This window comes from Plecotus auritus (assembly GCF_963455305.1).
Source record: "Plecotus auritus genome assembly, chromosome: 3".
Classification (NCBI taxonomy): Eukaryota; Metazoa; Chordata; class Mammalia; order Chiroptera; family Vespertilionidae; genus Plecotus; species Plecotus auritus.
Window position 1 is genome coordinate 155,462,698 of NC_137772.1, and position 23,525 is coordinate 155,486,222.

The 23,525-nt window shown below is 34.9% G+C and overlaps 1 protein-coding gene across 1 annotated transcript in view; it reads right to left on the reverse strand.

The window, feature by feature from the left end:
- The window catches only part of TRHDE (thyrotropin releasing hormone degrading enzyme), a 386,033-nt gene that overhangs the window by 45,903 nt on the left and 316,605 nt on the right, over positions 1-23,525 (reverse strand). The window contains exons 13-15 of the mRNA XM_080660595.1: positions 4,762-4,909; positions 1,400-1,497; positions 813-920 (exon numbers count right to left, since the gene is read on the reverse strand). Coding sequence (XP_080516721.1) covers positions 813-920; positions 1,400-1,497; positions 4,762-4,909 — 354 coding nt within the window. The remainder of the gene's footprint in view (positions 1-812; positions 921-1,399; positions 1,498-4,761; positions 4,910-23,525) is intronic.

Below are 23,525 nucleotides of genomic sequence, written 5' to 3' on the forward strand. Positions count from 1 at the left end.
TAGAATAGAATCATCTGAACAAATTATCCCCTAGTTCCTCAGCATTCTGATCAGACTCATCTTAATGCAGTGGCCAAAGACGGGAGATGACTGATTATAAATTACCCAAAATGCAAAAAGCAATGAAAAATAATGGTCCTTGGAAATATAAAGCCACCCAAGGAGGTTTAAAAAACTGCATTAAGAAGATCACTGACCTCTGTTTTTTTTATGTTGAATATTCTTTGCATTAACATTATGAGTGACATTTAGAATAATATTTTTGTTAAAAGTAATTATATTAAATAATTTAACCTCCATAATGTATTAAAATAGTGACTGTGAAATTCCAAGATAAGATATAAGTTTAAGGTCTTTGTCAAGGGTCACTGAAAGAGTAAATATCTTTTTTATAACCTTTTTGTGTTTAGTTTTTAATATTAACACTCTGTCCCTTTATATCATATGCTTGCAGTTGTTTAATGCATAAATACCACAACCTTTATAAACAACCTTAGAGTTTGGCCTACATTTAATTATTTTGTTCTCATCAGATAGCTACGCTATCAAAATTCAAAATAAATTGACACCTATATAGGATGAATAAGGGCCTGATTTTCTAGAGTTATTTCAAAACTCAAGAAAACCTTGCAAAGGTAAGTGCATTGTGAGTTTCATGCTCTTGCCTTGTAAGCTGTGGACCTGAATCCAAGTTTTGCAGTGTATTCTTTTCTTGTCCTGATTTTCTCCAGGTGATAAAGTGGAATGTATCCACTGAGAATCTGAAAGCATTATTATATCATATCAAAATTTCAGGATTTGGTTCCATTTACCTGTTCCTGTTGCTGGAAATCCAATCTGAAATAAGTGTCGATGCCTGTTGGTGACAGTGCTTATTGCCAAAGCTGCAGGCCAGCATTATAACTTCCCGACGGAGTTCTCTTATGTATCATCAAAGGAAAAAAAAATTAAAGCAGTGTTAGTATCTGGGGAGAAAGGGTAACTTGTTACATTACACTACAGTAGATAAGTGAATAATTAGCAGAAAAATAGTTTTCAGATATGGAAAACCTGATTTCCTGAGTGAGACAGGCAGAGTAGAAGTTAACCATATTAAAAATCTGCTCTGGAAACAGTTCTACGCTAAGCGGTGTGGATTCAGAACTCAACCTCACCAAAAAAAAAAAAAAAAAAAAAAAAAAAGCAGATCTTAAATTAAAACATGGCAAGGGAAATGCCTTTGATCTCAGTACCAGGGGGTGGAAAGTATATTCCCCACCATCAGTCCTCCCAGGAAAGGGAAATAAAAGATGCAAAATGAAAGAAAGATCTTTTCATGCTGCTGAAATGACAATGATACTAGTAGTATGTTATTGTACAGTTCAGTCAGGGGAAAAGAAGTAATAAAATAAAACAGTACTCATGTTGGTAGGATGCTTGAACAAGAGATCCATTAAAACTGTTTTTTGGCCATCCAAGCTTGATGTATGTTGCCGCAACTTGCTTTAAAATATATTCCTAAACAGGGATAGGGGAAATAAAGATAATGTCAGTTTCAAACCTCTCCATGATGACAACTAAAATTTTATACTGAAATTAAAATATTTTCTAAATACTTTGAAATATAATTAAAATTCAGGCATGGTAATAATCTATTATAATTTTATTCAACTTAGTATTTCAAATATAGATAATAAGAATAAAATACAATTGCTATGGTAGAAGTTTACTATTTACTTCTTATTGAATGATTTGTACTATTATTTTTACGTCAATTTTGTAGCAAAACTAAGAAATAGGAATAATGATACTCATGCATACTTATATGCAAATGTATGTGGATATAGTTTATTAAAATGAGTACCTAACATTTATGCATTTTATATTAATAGAGTGTATTTAATGTAAGCTTATATGTAGACCCAGCCAATAGCCTACCATTACTGAATCTGACTTGCACAGAACAATCTTCAGTAAAATGACACGGTATTTCAAAGTCAATAACTCATTCAGTTCATAATATATTTAAATATCAATAGCAATGTAAGGTGTGCTCTCCTCACTTTAATGTAGTCCGGAATTTCATCAAAAGAATGAAAGCACTAAAATTACAGTAAAAGCAGTTCTTAACTTTTACTGAAATTGAGGTGTCTGATGTGATATATAAAAGTACAAATATATACAAAAATGTATTTTACTTTTATAAAAGTTTAATATTACAGTGTTTCTGTGTTGAGAACAGGGATGTTTAATAAGTCTTCCTCCAGCACATAAAAATTATGCCATAACTGTAATGACACATTTCTTTGTATGACTGTTTTAAGGGTTTGGACAAAACTAACAGTTAAGCCAGAATTATTCCCATCCTATCTAATAAAAGAGTAATATGCAAATTAACCATACCTCTGCTACACCCACAAGCCATGCACACCAGCCAATCAGGAGCGAGTAGGCAAATTAACCCTACCAAGATGGCTGTGGCCATGGAGAGAGCAGGAGGCTTGGGTTGCCCCTGGCAATGGAGGAAGCCAAGCTTTCTGCCTGCCCTGGCGGGCCCAGGCCTCTGCTCAAGGCTACAGAGTTTCAATTGTAGAAGATAAATAAATCCCTACAAAAATGGTGGCAGCCATGGAGCTGGAGAGAGCAGGAGGCTTGAGTTGCCCCAGGCAATGGAGGAAGCCAAGCTTTCTGCCTGCCCTGGCAGGCCCAGGCCTCCATTCAAGGCTACAAATTTTCAATTATAGAAGATAAATAAATCCCAGATACCAGGGCCTCTGCTGGGGTCACCAGGGGGCATGGCCAGCCTGAAAACCACCACAGGCCCCTCACCCAGGCCGCCCCATGCCCCAAGGGAACCCCCCACCCTGATCCGGGACACCCTTCAGGGAAAACCAGCCTACCCCCACCCGTGCACCAGGACTCTATCCTATCTAATCCTATCTAATAAAAGGATAATATGCAAATTGACTGTCACTCCACATACAAGATGGCTGCCCCCATGTGGTTAAAGATGACTGACCCCATGTGGACACAAGATGGCCACCACAAGATGGCCAGCAGGGGAGGGCAGTTGGGGGGGACCCAGGCCTGCAGGGGAGAGTAGTTAGGGGTGACCAGGCCTGCAGGGGAGAGCAGTTGGGGGGGACCAGGCCTGCAGGGGAGGGCAGTTAGGGGCAAACAGCCTGGCAGGGGAGTGGTTAGAGGGTGATCAGGCTGGAAGGCAGAAGCGGTTAGGGGAAATCAGGAAGGCAGGCAGGAGAGCATTTGGGAGCCAGCAGTCCTGGATTGTGAGAGCCATGTCCGACTTCCCGTTTAGGCCCTATCCTACCTGAATCGGGCCTAAACGGGCAGTCAGACATCCCTCGAGGGGTCCCAGATTGGAGAGGGTGCAAGCTGGGCTGAGAGACATACACCCCCCACGCACGAATTTTGTGCACCAGGCCTCTAGTCCTATCTAATAAAAGGCTAATATGCAAATTGACCAAACAGTGGAATGACCAGTCGCTATGACATGCACTGACCACCAGGGGGCAGATGATCAAAGCAGGAGCTGCCCCCTGGTGGTCAGTGCGTTCCCACAGGGTGAGTGCCACTCAGCCAGAAGCAGGGCTCAAGGCTGATAAGCACAGGGGCAGTGGCAGGAGCCTCTCCCACTTCTGTGGCAGCACTATGGATGTCTGACTGACAGCTTAGGTCCACTCGGGGCGGACCTAAGCCATCAGCTGGACATCCCCTGAGGGCTCCCAGGCTGTGAGAGGGTGCAGGCCAGGTTGAGGGACCCCCCCCCTAAGTGCACGAATTTCGTGCACCAGGCCTCTAGTCTAAAAATAATTTAAAACAGAGGTGTTTTCATGTAGGTTTAGGATAAGATAAAAAGAAACAATTCTGATAGACATCAGACAATTTAGATGGTTCTAATACATATATTTTTATAGCTCTGGTCATGGTAATTCCAAATGTGTAGGTTAATTAACAGAAATAGAGTAAGAAATAGAATAATTTTATAAAACGTAAGGAAGACTCTTAAAATAACCAAATGCAAATAAATAGTGCTCAAAGTTGATAAAAAGCACAGAGGTATACTCTCATCTGCAAAAGTTGCACTGGTGATAAGACATTTAGGAATCAGAAGCTCATTAGCACTACTTAATCTTAATCTTATTCAAAATGATTAGTATATTAGATTCGATGGTGTCAGCAGTGCAATTTTGGTTTACCAGCTTGCAGCTTAGGAAATCTGGTCAGGTAACATTTTGAAATGTTTGTCATGTCTATTTGGATTATCTGTTATTTGCTTTCTTGTGTCCCCTTGGACCCAATTATGAATGGGTTTTTGCCTCAATGTTGATCTTATCCTCGTTAATTAAGGAAGTGAATTGAATTCACTATGCCCTCTCGGATAAAAATAATGACTGAGAGCCTCTACTGAATCTGTCTATATTCTGTTAAGATCTTCCCAATCCTCTACCCAGGTTAAGTCCTTTGTGAACATAGAACCCTTTAACTCTTGGAAAGTAAGTTTGAACTTTAAGAATTTGCCATATATATTTGTTCTTAAATTCTGAGGCATTTAAGTTTAATTGTCACTTTTAGGCCAGAACAAAAAGTAGCTTGTATGAAACTTCTTCAAGTAATTGTTATCACTGTTGCACAGAAAATCAGGGTAAAAATGATAACATGAATTAGAAGGAATTAAAATAACTCAGGGTCAGTTGACTAGAGTAGATAATGAGAAAATACTTTATCAGCTGAAAATAGAAAGGAGAAAATATATCTTTTTACATTGAAGACATTGTATTTCTCCATGCGGTCCAGTAATTTATCTAGAGGATAAAGAGCTCGGCTGGCAGCGTGCCAAGGAAGAAAATCCTTCTCCTCAGACAGGTATCTGATAATCTCCAGGGGAATATTCTGAGGCAAATAGCCAGCTCTGCATAGTAAAAAAAAAAAAAAAAAAAGTCAAAGTTAATTATATGCAAAAAAGGTACATGGTGATGCAAAAATGAAGATTTTACTTATGCAAATAAAAGGCAGAATGCAAGATTCATCATGGTATAAAGAAGCCATACTCAGTGTTTGAAAACAAAATTACTCACTTCTTAAATATAGTTCTACTTAGGATGCTAATGCCCCTAAATATGTACAGAGTAGGACAGTTAAAGATTTACGTGAACAAATAAATACCAAAATGCATGGTTTTAGAAAGAAAGAATTGTGAAATTTGAATAAAATTGACTCTAGGTGTGTTCCTTTAGAGAAACTCTTCAGAGGTCACAAGTTGTTGAAAATAATTGATTGCTGAAATAAAATTTCAGTTCCTCTGGCATTCTCTTTACTTTTCATGTAGCTCTGTGTAATATTTAATACAGATTGCTTTCAAAATAATCATCAAAATTAAAGTGGAAACTTGGAGTTTTGACTATATCTGTGTTACTTTACCATATATGCATTATCCAAACCTGCCAGTTATTTTTTTAAAAATGCTTTCCACAGCACCTATGAAAATCAGAGTTAGATTTTAATAAACTCCAAATTACAAAACTATTAAGAAAATAGACTTATCATTTATTGTTTTTCTTTCAAAATAAATATCATGTCATCTTATGAACCAATGTTAGATACTTTGGAAAATATGAAGCTTTTTAAAATTATCTGAACACTTGTTGCCTGTTTTTAAAGAGAGTTTATCCAAAAAGGAGCCAAAAGCAGCATATATCTCTACTCCCTAGTAGATTACATATAAAATACTTGCAAATCAAAGCAATATAAATGACAATCCACAGTGCATTAAAAGATGGCCTTATCCTTGATGTCCCTGATGCATACATATAGTGACACTGTATATTTTGCTGGGGTTTTTTTACATTAATAATCAACTGAATGCAGACGTTTAGCACAGGCAACAGGTAAATATGAAAGTAACCAATACCCAGTTATGGCCTTTACCTACCTTTCACAGTATTGCTCTTTTGTATCATCACAAGATTAGATGGACCTTTTTATGTGTGTTTGGTAGAGGTGGACAGGGAAGGAGCAAAGCCTTTTCCCATCTTCACTTAAGATAAATTTGCCAGATTATGTAATCCTCACTCAATATGAAATGCAAATATTACTCTATAGATGAATATTAACATGAAGCACTGTTTAGAATGTTTCTAATGAAAATCAGTTCTAAAGATTGTGCTTCAGTTTTCTTTGAATTAAAAAAAAAGTGTATCATTCATGATTTGGGTTTGCTCATGGTATAATATCAACCCCAGTTAATGTCTGATGTCAGTAAGAATGGTGAAAATAACTCCAAAATTCCACATCATTTCAAAATTTTCTCAAGTTTGTATGATTTGAAGTACATCTAGATTTGTGCCACTTTTCTTACAGTTTCCATTTTATACATCTTCAATGGAATTAGGCTATGGCAACAGTTAAATAAGAAACTTCTATCTTTTTTGCTAGTGTAGCATCTCAATAATACAGTTAAATTTTACTTATAAGGGGTTCTCATCCACTGAAAAAACAATACAATTGTTTAATAAAAATAATTATTTGCTTTTTTTCCTTAAAAAACATAGGTTTTAATATTTCAGATTTTGTTTGTTTCCCCTTAACTTTTAATTCTAAATATTAAATAGCATAGCAATCAGAAATTTGCCTCCTCTAAAATTTTATAATCCATATGCCATGGATAATATAATTTTAGAATTGAAGATTTATCTAGAAGGCATTATTCTTTTTTAAAATAAGTCAGAAAATTACTTTATTTAAAAAAAAAATTTAGTTAAGTAACTAATTATTATGCATCTTCAAATAAATTTTAAAAATCTGGAATGTTGCCTGGGTCTATTTTTCTCAGAATTTAAACATACTAGGTTATATCAGTTACAATTTATTGTGTTTTACTTCATTTCTATAAATGGTTGGACATTATTCAATGATGTGTGATTTGTGGGCAATATGTCTACAAATAAAAACCATGACAACAAATGTTACAGAAAGATACTTTCCTTGAGAAAGAGCCTGAAACAACTAACACTACCTGCACAATTAGGCAAATAAATTCATCTCTTCAAGCTTCACATTCCTTATCTACGAAATAGAGGGTTGAACTGAGAGGCATTTTGTTTTAGCTCCAAAAACCTTTTATTCAAATCTACTTATCTAAAATTTAACCTGCTGGGAAAAAATTACAGTAACATGGGCATAATTTATTTGTTTAAAATATTGAAAAAATACTTTATAGTTTTTATATTTCCCATTTTTTAATTGTTTAATATGTATAAGTCTAAGAGGGCATGGATCTAGTTTTTATAAGACACTGACATGGTGTAAAAAAAAAATAAAAGTAAAGAAAGCTTGATAGGAATTCCAAATAATGGCAAGGCATGTAAAGTATTCATTAGATAGAGATAGGGATCAAGCTCTGTTTTGATTCCTTATGGCAAAAACTGCTAACTGCTCACCAAAATCCGTGCTCTCCTTTACTTCCTAGGATAGAGCATAATCCCCATTTCCTAGGTTGTTAAGTGTGGTCATGTGACCTTAGCCAATAGAATATGAAGGTTATTTGCTGCCAGGATTAGCTCATAGGCATCTCATTAGCTCCTCCATGTTCTTTTTCCATGAAATGAATCTTCCAGATGGGCTTGAAAGTCTTACATTGAATATGTCACAAACCCACCTAGGATAACTGCAGGCCCAAGTACCAGTTCTCACACCAAACTCCATTAGGTGACCAGGAAATACATTTCTATTGTGTTTGATCCGAATAGAAGTTTGGGTCTATTTTTTACAGCAGTTGACCTTCTCTAACTTAGTCTTTAGATAAAAAAAGAAACAAATTACACTCAAATTGCCCTCATTTTGTGCTGTTACAAACATATATAGGTAATTACCTACTACAATTATTCAATATATTTGCATTTAGCTTACTAGATCAAAAGATGTAGCTCCACTAAATTGGACAAGAGGATGACTGGTTTCATTACAAAATTAAGACTTAGATAATCTTGGTGAATAAGTTACTAGTTTATATATGCATTTGTGTAATTGGCTAGTAATGATATCTGCGATTACTACTACTGATAATGCAATCAATATAGGGGAAGTGTGTGGAATCCAGTGAATGGAACACTACATTAGCTCAAAGTAATCAGCTCAGTAGGAAACACACTTAGGAAATATAGTTTCCCTAAATTTGCATCATCACAGGGAAATGGCACTAAAAAATGGGAAGAAAAATAGCAAATTTAAAGAATATACCATGTATAATCAAATGTGTTTTATTAATATTTTAGGAAAAAGTTATATATAACATCTATATTTTTTCCTGTTGGCATAAAAATGATTTAGGAATCAAAGAAAAGACAATGGGTAAGAGAGTTATGAGGATATTTAAATAAAAGAATGTCCATATGCAGTTATAGAGTTCCTCTTTCCACCCCACCACTCCCCCAAACACACACATACCCTCCCTTCCTCCTTCTTCAATTTATAGGAGCTTGCAATGAAATATCTCTAGGCATACAAGAGATTACTTTTTATAAGAAGGAAATTAAAACCAGACTATATTAACTGATGTTTCAGTGCACTGATATTAACTGGTTTGTTTTCACCTAAGATAAAAACTACTTTTTAAAACCTTCTGAATTCCTGTTAATGTTAACTCTTGAATCTACTGAGATGGGTAGCTTGTAAAATAGCAACCTACTTGACTGTTTTCTTTAAAAGCAATTGGTTTCTGAATGCTTGAAACTTGGGAAAAAATAAAAAGCACAATCCTCAGACTCTTCCAAGCATCATACTCTCGTCTTCATTAATCGAGTATTCATTTAAAACCAATAAATAGCCTACTACATATTTCCCAATATATGCAGAGTACACTATAACTGTTGCTTAGGGCAGAGATTTTTAAAGCAAATGCTGACATGCTTAATTAAAAAGTGTGCTATTGTATTATTACTTTTTGTTATTCATTGTTAAAAGACTTTTGTGTGTTTTTTGTGGAAAGATACTATGGTGGAGATTGGAAACCCCACTAGTCCTTTGAGTAACAGAAAATAAAAAGGGAAATACATAGGGGACATATCTTTGTCAACCAACTGTCCATTTGCCAATTCCTAGAGAAAACAAAGATGTGATTCAAGCATTTGTGAACTGATGTCTGCAGGGATGGAAAGGAAGTTACTTATTTGTAGCCCCATAAAACTAGGATCATGAAAAGTTGCACATATACAGTTCTCATAGCCCTCCTCCTCTCTCTCCTTCTCTTCCAGGAAGCCTTCTCCCCATACTGACTTAGGCATCTATTTTCTGGACTCACATAACATCTTAAAAACAATTGTACTCACAATAATGATCATTATAATAATTATAATTTACCACAATATAATCTTTCTCACTCCCTGGACTTTAAGGAAATAAAGAATGCTTTACCCATCTTTTCATCCACATAGCCTAATACAGAATCTAGTAATCAATAAATATTGCTTGAACTAAATTAAATTATGGCAATAATATAATAATTCTTGAAAACAGAAGCACTTTAAAAGTATACCAAAACTTAAACCACAATTTTCTAAGGTTAAAAGACACCAGCAAAATGTAAAAATTCAGTGAGAGTGATATTTATAGTATTTTTGCACATCTTGTTCATTAATTATACACATGATAAAAGATGAGAAGGCCAATGCTATCTAGCTGATAGTTTTGAATAAGCTAGGCTATACCAAAACAAAATAGCTTTCTGGCCAATGAGGAAACAGAGGCATTACATAAACATTTCTGTTCTTTTGCCTAATTAACAAAGTACTTTTCTACTCTCCCAAAAGCACTAGTGTTATTTTATACCATGCATTTAAATAAATTGATGGGGGACTTGAAAATCTCTTTTCTCTAGTCAGTAAATTGACAGGGGTGAATTACACGACCTCTAAGGTCCCCTTTTCAATAAACATTTAATAATTATTAATAAAACATTCAGAAATAACTTTTGTTCTTTTATAATCCCACTAGCACCACCATAACCACCTTTCCTCTCCACTTGCTTCTTTATTTCCAAGCACATTTTCTCAGGAAATCAGCCCCCATTGAAACACAGAGAGTCCTCTGGGCAAGCAATAATGTTAAGAAGTGGAATCAATCTTTGGCCACTCATTGGAAGAGTTAATAATTATTAGCTATTTGCCCAAAAAGGAAAATATATTAGCTTTATAGCCAAAGTGAACTAATTCTTTTTTTAGAAAACTATCAACTTCATTATTATAAACTATTTTATATGAGGATTTGCCATACACAATATGCTATGGTGTTATAGAAAGACTAGAGGCCCGGTGCATGGATTTGTACACCGGTGGGGTCCCTCGGCCTGGCCTGCACCCTCTCGCAATCCGGGACCCCTCAGGGGATGTCGGACTGCTGGTTTTGGCCCAATCCCCGCAGGCCAGGCCGACGAATTCGTGTACTGGGCCTCTAGTATGCATATAAGATCTTTGGTTAATCTCTTCCTGCCCTCCCCCCACCCCCCTTCCCTCTCAGATTCATCATCTGTTCCATGTTTTCATGACTGTGAATTGAGCATCTGCCCCCTGGTGGTCAGTGCGTGTCATAGTTACCAGTCAAATGGTCAAACGGTTGAACAGTTGTTCAGTTGCTTAGGCTTTAATATATATAGATGTTGTTTGTTACAGTTTAGTAATTTCAAGGTCAGTATTATTGTGTCCTTTTTTTTTTTTTTTTTAGATAAAGAAGCTAAAGTTTTAGAGAAGTTGAGCACTTTGCCAAGTTAACTTGGCTAATAAGTGACAGAACTGAAATTGAAAGCCACAACTGACAGAAATCTCCCCCTGGTACACCACATAAGGCTGCCCCCCAAATACCACAATGAACTCGGGTTAAATGCTTTCTTTCTCCCTTCCTTCAACATCTGTTCACATGTCACTATCATAACATTCATCACATTAAATCTAATACACAAGTAAATACATAATGTAATCCCAGGTGCTATGAAGGGAAAGTAAGCAATATTAGGAAAGGGAGAATTGTAGGAAAATGATTGAGAAAAAGGTGCTTAGGAAAGGCCTTCATGCAGATACCTGCATGGAATAAGATGACAGGTTGAGTGAATCTGGTGGGAGGGGAATTCTGACTGACTGAGGAAACAGGGAGTTCATGGTCCTGAGACAGGAACAAATTTGAGATGTTGAAAGAATAATAAAAAGAAGCCTTTGTGGTTGGAGTGAAGAGAGCGAGGGGAGAAGAGGTTGGTGGTGCTAGATCATGAAAGACATTAAATAGCAAGGGCTTCAGATAGTTTTCCTATGGGTGATAGAAAGCCATTGCAGGTTTTTAAGCTAAAAAATGATGATGTGATCTATGCTCTAAAAGGGTGACTCTGGCTTCAGTAGAGAGCAAACTCAAATACGCGACATGGTCTTCCAAGATGAAAATAAATTGAAATATGATTTCCTAGGTGACCATCTCTCACTATATGCACTAGGCTTATGAGGAAAATATATACCTAGTGAGTGAAATGGATGACATGAATAAAAGACATAATTATTTTTTAAGAGGCTATAAATAAGATTTGCTTTAAAAACATTTGTTATACAAGTATCCAAAAATATTCCAGCCTGATGAGTGTGGCTCAGTGGTTGAGTGTCAACAAGTGAACCAAGAGGCCACGATTCAATTCCCAGTCAGGGCACATGCCAAGGTTGTGGGCTCAATCGCAGCCAAGCAATGATTCTCTCTCATCACTGTTGTTTCTATCTCTCTCTCTCTCTCCTCCCTTCCTCTCTGAAATAAAAAAATATATTTTTTAAAAAAAATATTTCAAAAGCTTATCCACGGATTACTCATTATTCCTCAACTGCTAACAAATAGTGTCAGATTATATGGGGAGGTCACTGAGAAAGAGCTTAAGCAATGAACATATTTTTATATACTTTATATATAGGAAGCTGTATATTCCACTTAAGGTAAATTAGCAGAGTTATTCCAGAATTGATATGCAGACAATTGCCTGAAAGGTTACCAGGAAAATTATACACATAGCTTATGATTTCCATGGAAAATACAATGCTTAAAATTGTTATGGAATTCTGCATACTGGGCCATGACATTTTCCAGTGCTCTACAGAACTACAAGGGAGTAAAAGAATTAGAAATTCCAGCAGTATTTTGCAGAGTTTGAGTTCACTGACACCAGGATATCAAATCATTAATCTAAAGATCTATAAATCAGTGCAGCTTCTAACATCCTATCTGGCTGCTTTTTAGAAAAATGTGTGAATAATAGGAAACTAAAAAAGAAAAAAAATCACTCAAATGAAACTACTTAAAGATAAATGGGTATATCTCCTTTTGTCTAATATTTATGCCAAAGTTTTGCGTTTTATATAGATTTTGTTATACTGTACATGAGGTTTTATATTTAACTTACAATAATTTTTCATGTTATTAGGAATTCCTCATAATTACCTTTGGATGAGTTATGACAACATCCTGTTGGGAAGAGAAATGCGGTTCACTATTGTTGAGCATTTTGATTTGGGGTGTATACACTTTTCACGTGATAAGTAGCAGAGCTATGGTCATCTCTGTGCATAGCACTTTACATATTCTGAATTATTTTCTTTGGATGGAATACCCAAATTAGAATATCATGCTAAAGGTTATAACATATGGTGGTTCTTGACAAATCTGAGGTCATGTTTTCAGGCTTTGTCAATCAGCAAGGGGTCTCAGACAAGGAAAACAGGTAGTCACTGTGATGGCCAACACTGGTTTAGCACTCCCTACGAGCCTGTCCCTGTTCTATATAGGCAATTATGTTCTTAAATACTTATGACAATCTTCTCAAGTTATCAATATTACTATCCTCATTTTACAGATCAAACCTGAGGCTCACAAAGTCTACTGACCTCGCCAGGGCCATACAGCAAATAAGGGTGGTGCTGGAAATCAAAGCCAGTCCTCCTGCACCAAGCCCGTGATAACCTTATCACTTCCAAAAGAGCCTGGCAAGCAATTTTGCATTACCTCTGCCATCTTCCAGTAAAAGAAAAAAAAATGAAGAGAGAAGGGGGATATCAAGTGGAGTACTCTATAGAGGCTCTATGAGGGAAACAGTATAATAGAATAGATGGGGAGGGAGATCGAGTTTTAGTCCATGGCTGTGACTTTGAAATGGGGGCTTAGTGTATTCATTATAGATACAGCTTCTAGATTTGGGTCATTTTGGGCCACTTATGCCAAAACCATCCCCAACCCCCTGGGTTCCTTCAATGCCTGGTCTAATTTCCATAAGTCAAGGAACAGACTCTCACCTGGAGATACTGATTCCAGTTAGCAACCATATACCAACCATGGAGAACATGCATTACAGCAACACATTACTTTTAGAAATACTGTTAACACAGGAAAGAACAGTAGGTAGAGTACTATAATGTGATCTAAAAAAAGAAAGTGAGAGGTAAGCATATTAAATTATGATCTTTAATTTCAATAAGAGGAATTGCTTCAAACAGAAGATAGTCTCTTTCTCAAGGTCTTATAGGAAAGGGAAGAATGAAGTTATAGAGAGTGGTTTGGGGGTCCTATACTCAGACTGAGAAGGAACGGATGAAGCACTCAAATAATGGCATAGGGAGCATGGGGGAAATTGCCTTGTGGACAGTCTACCTCAATTAAAAATCTCAACAAGAAATCCCATAACCAAGTCAATCCCACCCCTAGTTTATCCATAGCAGCATTGCTGCATATATGTGGCCATTACCATTTCCCATGTAATTTTGTAAATGTACACCTGACGTCTAAAGTTTAGGCTAATACAAAAGTTAGTGATAACACAGGAAGATAGAGTCCAAAAAGAGGATGCAATTTTGAAAAACAAACAAACACATTTGAGAGTGTAATCTAGCCATGCAAAAGAGAATGAAGACTCAGTGGGAAACGTTTTAGAAGACCTGCCAGAAGTGATAAAGGGAATCTAACAAAATCAGAGGGACAGCATCCCATTTATTCTGGGCTCCATGGCCAACCTGAAGAAGCTCCTGGCCAGTTAGAGTATTTGGAGTATTAATAAGAATAACAACTGCAATGAATTTAAGCTCGTCCAATGTAATTAAATCCATAAGTCAAAATGATACTTAAATAAAAAACAGAATAAAATAAAATAATTGGCTGCTATGAAACATGCAGGAGAACTGGTTCATTATTTTTAAAACTGAAGAATACCAGGAAACAATCAAGTATTTATCTTGCCTTTCCTTAAAAAAACGGTAAGCCTGGGTCACCAAATAGTAAACGAGAACAAGTTTCTCTTTAAACAACTAGTCCTCTTACAAACAGAAAAGGAAGAAAGGAATCACCATTTTGCAACCTCTAGTGAATGACTAGATTTAGGCATTGAACAGCAATAGCTGCAAATATACAAAGAGACAACCGCTTATGTTATGTGTTCCTATAGAGTAAACTTGCTAAAAATTTAAACTTGTAATGGCTCAAGCCTCTAGCTATGATTACCAATTTGCAGGTGATAGAGCAGAGAAACAGAAAAGTGTGGAGTGAGGATTTCCAGACTGTGGGAAATCATGAAGGACAAACAACCTCATTCTTCACCAAATCATTTGGAAAGAAAATTTTTTAAAGGTGAAGGAGAAATCAATAGATTAGAAGAGATTGAAAAGACACATCAACCAGTCACAGAACCATAATGTCATTCGGATCCCCAGTCAAAAAACTGTTTTAAACATATGGCATTTAGGAGTAAGTGGAAATTGAACACTTCCTGGATATTTGATATGATTGAAGAAATGTTAATTCTAGGTCATCATGTTTAATTACTGTCATCAATTTTAGAGATAGACAGTGAAAATTATTTTTATGCAATGATCTGATTGAATAGGGACGTGGATGAAACAAGACTGACCACAAGTTAATAATTGTTGACGCCTAGCAATGGATACAGGGGCTTCATTACTCAGTTCTGCCAATTTTTTTTATGTATTTGAAAATTTTCATAATAAATAGTTTAAAAACCAAAACAGGGACTGTTTATTTCTCTGTGTATTCCCAGTATGCCTCATAAAGCCTTCATATTGTATGTGCTTTAAAATATTTGCTGCATAACAACATTTCCTGTATCTGTTTCTTTCTTTATAAAATGGAAGAAATGGTATTTACCTGCCAGGGTCACTGTGGGCGTTAAGAGGCAAGAAACAGAAGGTATTTGATACACTGTAAAGAGCCACAAAAATGCGGGGTTTCTGAGGGCTGAAGAACCAGAAGTAGAATTCAGCAACCACAGGCTCCGCATTTGTATTCTGACCTTGATTTGTTCCTTACACTGAGCTACTAAACTCATGGATAGATCCCAGCACATTCATTTTTCCCTTAGGGACAAAGTACCAAATGGTAGTGTAATTGCCAAGGGAAAATTATTACTCTGTTCTGAATTATTTCCATCATAAATCCAAAACCAGTCAAACAGGCTCTGTCACAAAAACGACAGGGTTGCTATACAGTGATGAGAATCCCACATACAAATGCCCCATAAATCGGCGAGTATCACAACCCTCCAAAGTCATTCTGAGTCATGTGCTTAAATCAGAAGAGAAAAGCCAGGCTGGCAGCATGTTGGTCAACACTGAAAGCAATGAAAATGAAGTGATTTAGTCGGCCATCAGTTGGAGAAATATGCCATCATCTGTCTTATGTAGATTGTACAACACGTGATAAGCATTTTGTTTGGTTTTACGCATTTTCTATTGTATCAAAGGGGAAAAAAGTCTTTTTCCTATCGTAATGATAACCATCACCTACATTTCTCTTTAATTCCATCGTAGTCGCTATTAGCAGGTCAAGAAAACATTTTCAAGCAACAACAGTGAATGGATGATAGAAAAGGGAAAGAGAGACACACCTTCTGTGCGAGTCATGCATTTTCTCCTTCTCTAATCTTAGTGAAATATTCATCTTATGGAGAAATGAAATATCTAATCTACTTCTTTATGATTTAATGTGGTATTTTCTTGCCTCTCAGAGTATTATATTCTATTCTAAATTAGAGTTAAAAGCCACTCAATGCCATTGCAGATAAAATGTAGAAGGTAAAAAATACTTTTTACTACCAGTAAGATAGAAAAAGGACTTCAACTATATAATCCATTGCATAGAACAAAAATTAGTATTTAAAAAGGTAGCTGTGACCACTTGGAATCACCTTTAGGGAAACAGGCTTATTAGTTAGGCTTTTGATACTTTGCTCTCCCTCATAAGGGTGCTAACTGATGACATAAAGGACAAAGCTAGACAAATTTGCTGAGCCACAAAAAATATAAATGGTGACATCAAAATGATGCTATCAACATATTTGAGAATTTGTACCTGCAAAGAGTTTGGGGTTTATTTGAGAAAAACTTCAAAATCCTTGGAATAAAAATACATTGAAACCCTTTAAATATCAGTTTAAGATTATGTATTTAAATAGCAGATAATTTCTGTCCTTTGGGACACTAACTTGTAGATAATTTATAAAACCTCCAGGGACAGGTTGGGGAGGGAAGTAGCTCCTACTAATAGCTACCTAGCCCTCATATCTCTCAATTTTAGCTTCAACTTCCAGTGTCACAAAATTCTGAGGATGTACTATTTGTACAGAAATATTTAATTCATTCTGGATTCCCAGCTCAGAAATATAAGACCTTACCCTTGATTTTCTTTAATGCTGATGATGTTCAAATAAAACTTAGAAAAAGTAATGATAATGATCTTCTAACTCCCTAATAATGATTAATAATTAGAGGACATTGATGATATAGATTTACTGTGTTCTAACAATGACACCATTAATTTTAATAACAGTCCTATAAGTTGTCATTTCTTTTTGTCTGAAATTTTACTCCTCAATTACCACTTGTAGGGAGTATTTTTTTTTTACAGTTAAAGCATCAATGAAAAAATAAAATAACAAAAATGTGCTAGTTAATTCAGAACAAGGGTATATATTTATATTAATCCAAAATATAAGTGTAAAATTAAAATACACATTCTTACAGTAATAACATTAGTTGAAAATGTTTTATATTTTGCTAAAATGACCACATGTAGCTAAACAATATTATTGAAATCAAAAGTGATGTAAAATCATAAAAATTAGAAATTTCTCTCAAGTAAGAGAATCACTTTTATGAGATGAAATTTCTGAAAATTTAATAAGTCATTATCTTTATTATTTAATGTAAAATACTAATATAATGGTAATTGTCACAAGAATCACATGCTTAAAAGTAAAAAGCAGAAACATGCAAAATAGAGAAAATGATAAAATATTTTTAAAATTTATAGTTTTAGAAAAATGAAATTAAGCGTACTCCATGTAATTAAAATACTCTTTAAAAACTTATACTGATATTTTTTTCTTTCAAAAAGACTTCTTTTACATTAAATTAACTTAACCTGAATTTTTTTCCTATGAATTTATTTATAGTTAAGTCTTTATTCATTGAGTCCGTGATAAAAAAGATGAGGAAATCAGCAAATTTGTACTTTCTAACAATTCTTTTGTCCTCTCTGGATTTTCATTTGTTGAATTTTTTTTTTTTTGGGGGGGGGTGAGGCTAGAGATTTATCTTCTATTTTATAACCTAATTTCCTTTTTCCTTTATTGTTGATACCATGTGCAAGTATATTCAAGACTCACCATTACTCCTTTGTAGTCAAAGCATAACTTGATTACATAAAGATTATGTAGTCTATCTACTGAAATATTTTTGGTTTATAGGAATCTGAGCCAGCCTGAATTTTCCACTTTATAGGTAACTTTCTTTGTTTAATCTTTAAAGCCTAGGGTATTCAGCAAGATATCTCTTTTTTTAAAAAAATATATTTTACTGATTTTTTTACAGAGAGGAAGGGAGAAGGATAGGGAGTTAGAAACATCGATGAGAGAGAAACATCAATCAGCTGCCTCCTGCACACCCCCCACAGGGGATGTGCCCACAATGCAGGTACATGCCCTTGACCGGAATCGAACCTGGGACCCTTGAGTCCGCAGGCCGACGCTCTCTCTACCCACTGAGCCAAACCGGTTAGGGCAGCAAGATATCTCTTAATGTTAATCCCTCTAAGTTTTTTCCCTAACATAGGGGGCTTTTTCAATCTACATATTCTTGTTAACATTGTAAAAAAAAATTACTACTCCTCCTGTCTTTAAATTTATTATTTGCTTTCTTCAAATATTAAGTATATGAACACACAAACATACTGAATCTCTCCTTTATATTATGATTTTCATTGTTGTTGTTTTTCCATTTCATTTGTTTCAACTATCTCAAGCTATTCTCCATGTCCCTAACTCTGTCTCTCCCTATGTCTAGGAAGTTTTTACTGCTTCTAATAAGACGTGTTTTATTGCTTGTACTGTCAGATCACTTTATTCTTTTTTAATATATATTTTTTATTGATTTCAGAGAGGAAGGGAGAGGGAGAGATAGAAAAATCAATGATGAGAGGGAACCACTGATTGGCTGCCTCCTGCACTCCCCCTACTGGGGATCGAGCCCACAACCCGATTATGTGCTCTTGATCAGAATTAAACCCAGGACCCTTCAGTCAGTAGATGGATGCTCTATCCACTGAGCCAAACTGGCTAGGGTTTACTTTATTCTTTTCATTGCCTTGTCTTTTTTACTCTTTTGCATGCTTTCTTTAAATTCTTGCCTTAAAAGAAACCACATTTCTTTGTTTTAATTCTTTGAAATTATACAGATCAGTGTATTTAAAAATTTTTGCTTGATGTTATAGTTCTTCTGTTGTTATTATGATTCTTAATTATCTTTCTTATGATATCTTCCCAAAGTTCTACAGCTTTTGGGGGCGTTTATGTTTAAATATCACTCCCATTTAAAGGGAGTGTCCTGTCTAGCACAGGTAGCTGCTGCAAGGTTTTGCTAAAGAGCAATCATGGTGAACAAGTTAGAGTAGTATAAGTTTATATTTAGGTTTTTTATTCCAGACTTGGCTCTAAACAAATCTGTAGTTCCATCTGTTTAAGAGCATATTTCTGCTCCGTAGTCCCATTTCAGAATATGCTGGAGAGCAGTGTGATTCATAGTTCAAGCTTGTATACTGCAAGTTATCATTGAGGTGATTTAGCATTTAATCGTTTCTCTCCAGCTGTCTCAATTAATGGTTGCCAAGCCAATTGCTATATATAGTTCTTCCCCATCTTACCATTTCGCTACCCTGCTTCCTGTAGAAAACTGGGAGTTTGCATGTCTTCTCATTCAGGCCTGAATTTGTTTTCAGCTCTTCCATGTGGAGAAAGATTCAGCAATGTAACCCATCATGCCTCCAGATTCCATTACTGTAAATGAGGCTGTCCCTTCATGGATGTGTTTTCCATTTTTGTAGATTTCTGGGCCCCATAGATGATTTGCAAATACTTTCATCTGTTTTCAGAATCTTTCTGTACGTGGGACCATAATTCATTGTATGTGTCAGCCATTATTTATATTTCTTTTCCTTCTTTTTTTTTTATTGGCAGTTGATGTTGAGAAAGCAGGACAGTAGAAATATATATATGTATGCATATATATATATGTATGCATATATATATATATATACACACATATATATATGTATGCATATATATATGTATGCATATATATATATATATATATATATATATATATATACACACACACACACATTTCATTTCCTTCAACTGAATATCCTTAAACGACAAAGCAGAATAAACAAACAGGTAGTGTTCCCAATAATATGGGGCCTGAGGATACTGTATGGAAACCAGCACTCTCATGTATATCTGGTAGAACGTTTAGTTGGTATCTGTGTAGTGCTCAACTTGCTCTTGACTGAACCCCTTCCTTTTTTCATTCTGAGGGTACAGTCAGATTTCATTTACCTGATTCCCTCAAAATTGTGTATTGCCATGTAATTTTATTTCTATCAAAGAAAAGTAGACAGAAGGGATGCGAATCTTTTCCAGACTGGAATGTCAAAGCCTGTCGTGTGTTTCTCCATACTCTGTCTCCTTCTGTCCTGCTGGAATGGAGAGAGCCCCAAGTTGATATAGAGGCTACTTATTAAAGATAACAGCTCTGGGTCTTGGAGGAGGTCTACTCAATGGTAAGTCCTTTCAAATGTAAATGTAACACAGGGAAGGAGAGGAAGGGTTGGGCTTTCCTGTTGAAGGCTAATGAACTCAGATAATACAAAATGTTAAAGAAATATAGACCAGAGGAGGTTGCGGGGGGGGGGGGGGGGGGGGCGGGCTGTAAGAGATCAACGGAAGGACTTGTACGCATGCATATAAGCATAACCAATGGATAAAAAACACTGGGGGGAGGGGGCAGGTAAAGGCATGTACTGGGGGGAAGGGGAGGCCGGGGGAAGGTCAATGGGGAAGGAAAAAAAAAAGGAGACATATGTACTACTAGTTGTAATACTTCAAACAATTAAAAAAATAAAAAAAATTAAAAATTAAAAAATAATAAAAATAAAAAAATAAAAAAATAAAAGAAAATGAAAAAAAAAGAAATATAGATGATTTGAGAATCAAGTCTCTAATTGTGGGAGTAGGAAACCCCACAAATGGCATTGCCTGGAATAAAATAAGAAGTCTATTAATTTTTAAGACAGTTCTTCTACCAAAGATGCTAAAATCTTGGACATAAAGAATGTGTAACTATTTTAAGTTTTGAAACAACCCTTATGTACTCCACCTTCTACAGGCAGGAAGTGGGATGACAATGCTGAATGTTGCCCATGGACGATAAATGGTCAGTACTCTTCTCATATGTCCATGGAGGATGATAGAAAAGAAGAGTCTTTCAAAGGGCAGATCCACAGAATATGAAAATAAAAACATTAAAAACCACCACCACCAACAAAAAAACCTGACCAGGAAGCTAGGGTCATAAAGCAAAATTAATTTAATCAAGCAAATTTGCTCATTCCTGGGAATCCCTTACAATGGATTCTATGACTTCCATTTTTCCCTGTCTTGAATGGCAAGTTTTATTGTATCTTTGCCCCACCATTGAGAATCAGTTATGTGAGAGACAACCGATTTATTGACTCATAGGTTTTCAGACTTGATGCTTTACTTGGAGATACTGGGCTTTGAGTTAGGATTTTGGTTTGTATTCAACATATAACATTTCAGAAGGTATAATTTGAATTCCTACTTTGCTGTCCAAGAATATACAGCAAACATGAATAAATCAGCATTTCATTAATTAAAAAGAAAAAATATATAATCCTATTTACTTCGTGTACTTTCTCAGGGAAGATTTTATTTAAGATCTTCTAAAATAAGAAAGCAGTGTTGGAATTTAGCTGGAACATTTGAAAATCAAAGAGGGTAAAGACAATGTTGAGTCTACTAAATACAGTTATGTGATCCCTGATGTTAATCTCTGGTGTACACTAAGTGTACACCAGCAGATTTTTTTTTTTTTTTGCCACCTGCTAGGTATGTTAAATCCATTTGTGGAAAGAGTTGCTTAAATATACTGAATTTTGGAAAATTAAATAAATATTACTTGGTACTTTTCTGAGGCAAATGGCGTTTTTAAAAATACTGGATTTCAAAAAGATAAGAGATGACCACAGTTTTTCTCTCCTTTTGCCTCCTTAGTTATGGCATGTAGATTAGGAGAAGTAGCACAGTAGTATCTTTAAAGAAGCCTAACATATAATTTCTATTTTAGAATATATATTTTAAAAATTCATGTAATTTATATTTTAGAATACACACACACACACACACAGTGCAAATTCATGTGATTCATAAATACAATATTAAAAGAACCACAAAAATTGTTAATAGTTAAAAAGAAAATGAATGCACTGTAATATTCCAAGCATGGATTCAACAATAAGAAATTCCAAAAGATCTCCAATTCAATGAGGCTTAATAGAGAGAAACATCTGTCTTTCCACATCATCATTGAGTTGATACAACTAGACACATTATATTCTCCAGAGTGACAGATTTTTACTTTCCTATAGAACTATCTCATTAGAGACTTAATTTGGATAAATATGGATGGTTTAAAACAATATCACACAAAATGAAACTGGTTCACAAAAAGAAAATATTTTAATGACTTTCCTAATTTGGCAGGTCACTCAACTAGGTAAAGACAAAATTAGGACATCCTCTATGTATGCAAAATTTGAAATCTGAGCATGCTTCCTAATTCAACATTGAGAGCTGACATTCATAATGGCAAGACGTTCTTTTATTTTTCTGCAATTTAAATTTCACAAGGATACTATCATTTTAACTTCCTCATTCTAATTCCTTCACGTCTTTCTTCCTGTTAGATGCATTTGTTGCAGCAAATATTTTTTGAAATATCTTTGAATATTATTCTGAAATACTGTCCACTACTAAAATGCTTGAGATCTGTTACCAGATAATTCTGGATGCAGGTGTCGCTAGATTAGTTGTGTGGTTTCTTGTTTCCTTTTTCTAGATGCTTTTCAAGATTACCCTAAATTATCAATTGCCACCTCTTCCATGAAGCATTAGGAGATCATATACCATTCAGAAGTGATCACTCCCTCCTTTAAAACATTTCTTAAGCTGCCTAACCTTTATATTAGGTAAACAAAAAATACTTTAGACCAATGTGTTAATTAGATAAAATCCTACATTAGATAATTGTGAGATTGTACTCTCTCTAAATTCTAAGGCACCTGAAGATAGCCTATTAAATTTTGTAGTTCATATGTTTCATATACTGTTACAGTAGATTCCTATAAACATTTATGCAACAAATGAAATACATGTATTTCTAACAATTATTATTTGATGAAAAAATTTATTTTGTATGAGAATATAGTTTTTAAGAGGTTCTGTGCAGTCAACATCATAAAGCTGTGTTTATCCAGATATATTTTTTACGTCCTTTAATGTTTAATTGTCAAAAACTACTAAATTTAATATTAAAATGCAACCTTCTTATTTAAAATTAAAAAAATCATATTGTGTATTGGAAGGATTATTCTACATTACAATGATATTTCTTATTTTAAAAATATAAGAAAAAGTATAGTATAGAGAAATACAAATTAAGATGAAAAGTCAAAATTTTATTAAAATGGACTCAGATTAAAATTTGGGTATACATTTATACTTTGGTATGTTGTTATACATGTCCAATAATATCAATTTTGAATAATTTGTTTTAAACTGAGGTGAAACTAAAGATAACAGAGCATATCTGGATTAATTACTTTTCTAGTCCTAAAGTCTAGCTCAATATTATATTGCCCTTGAATGCCATGGCTGTGATTCTGGCCTCTCATGAAATGTTATATAATAAGATGAAATATTAATTAATCATTTACTGGGCCTAGGGCCATATAGAATGTTCTAATTATATTGTCTCATTTAATATTCAAAATAAAACTCTGGTGTAGATACTCTTTTATCCACATTTTGTAATTATTAAGCTTAAGAATAAAAGTTAGTAACTTGCTTAAGGTTATATTTTTTGTTGGAGCTAGGATTA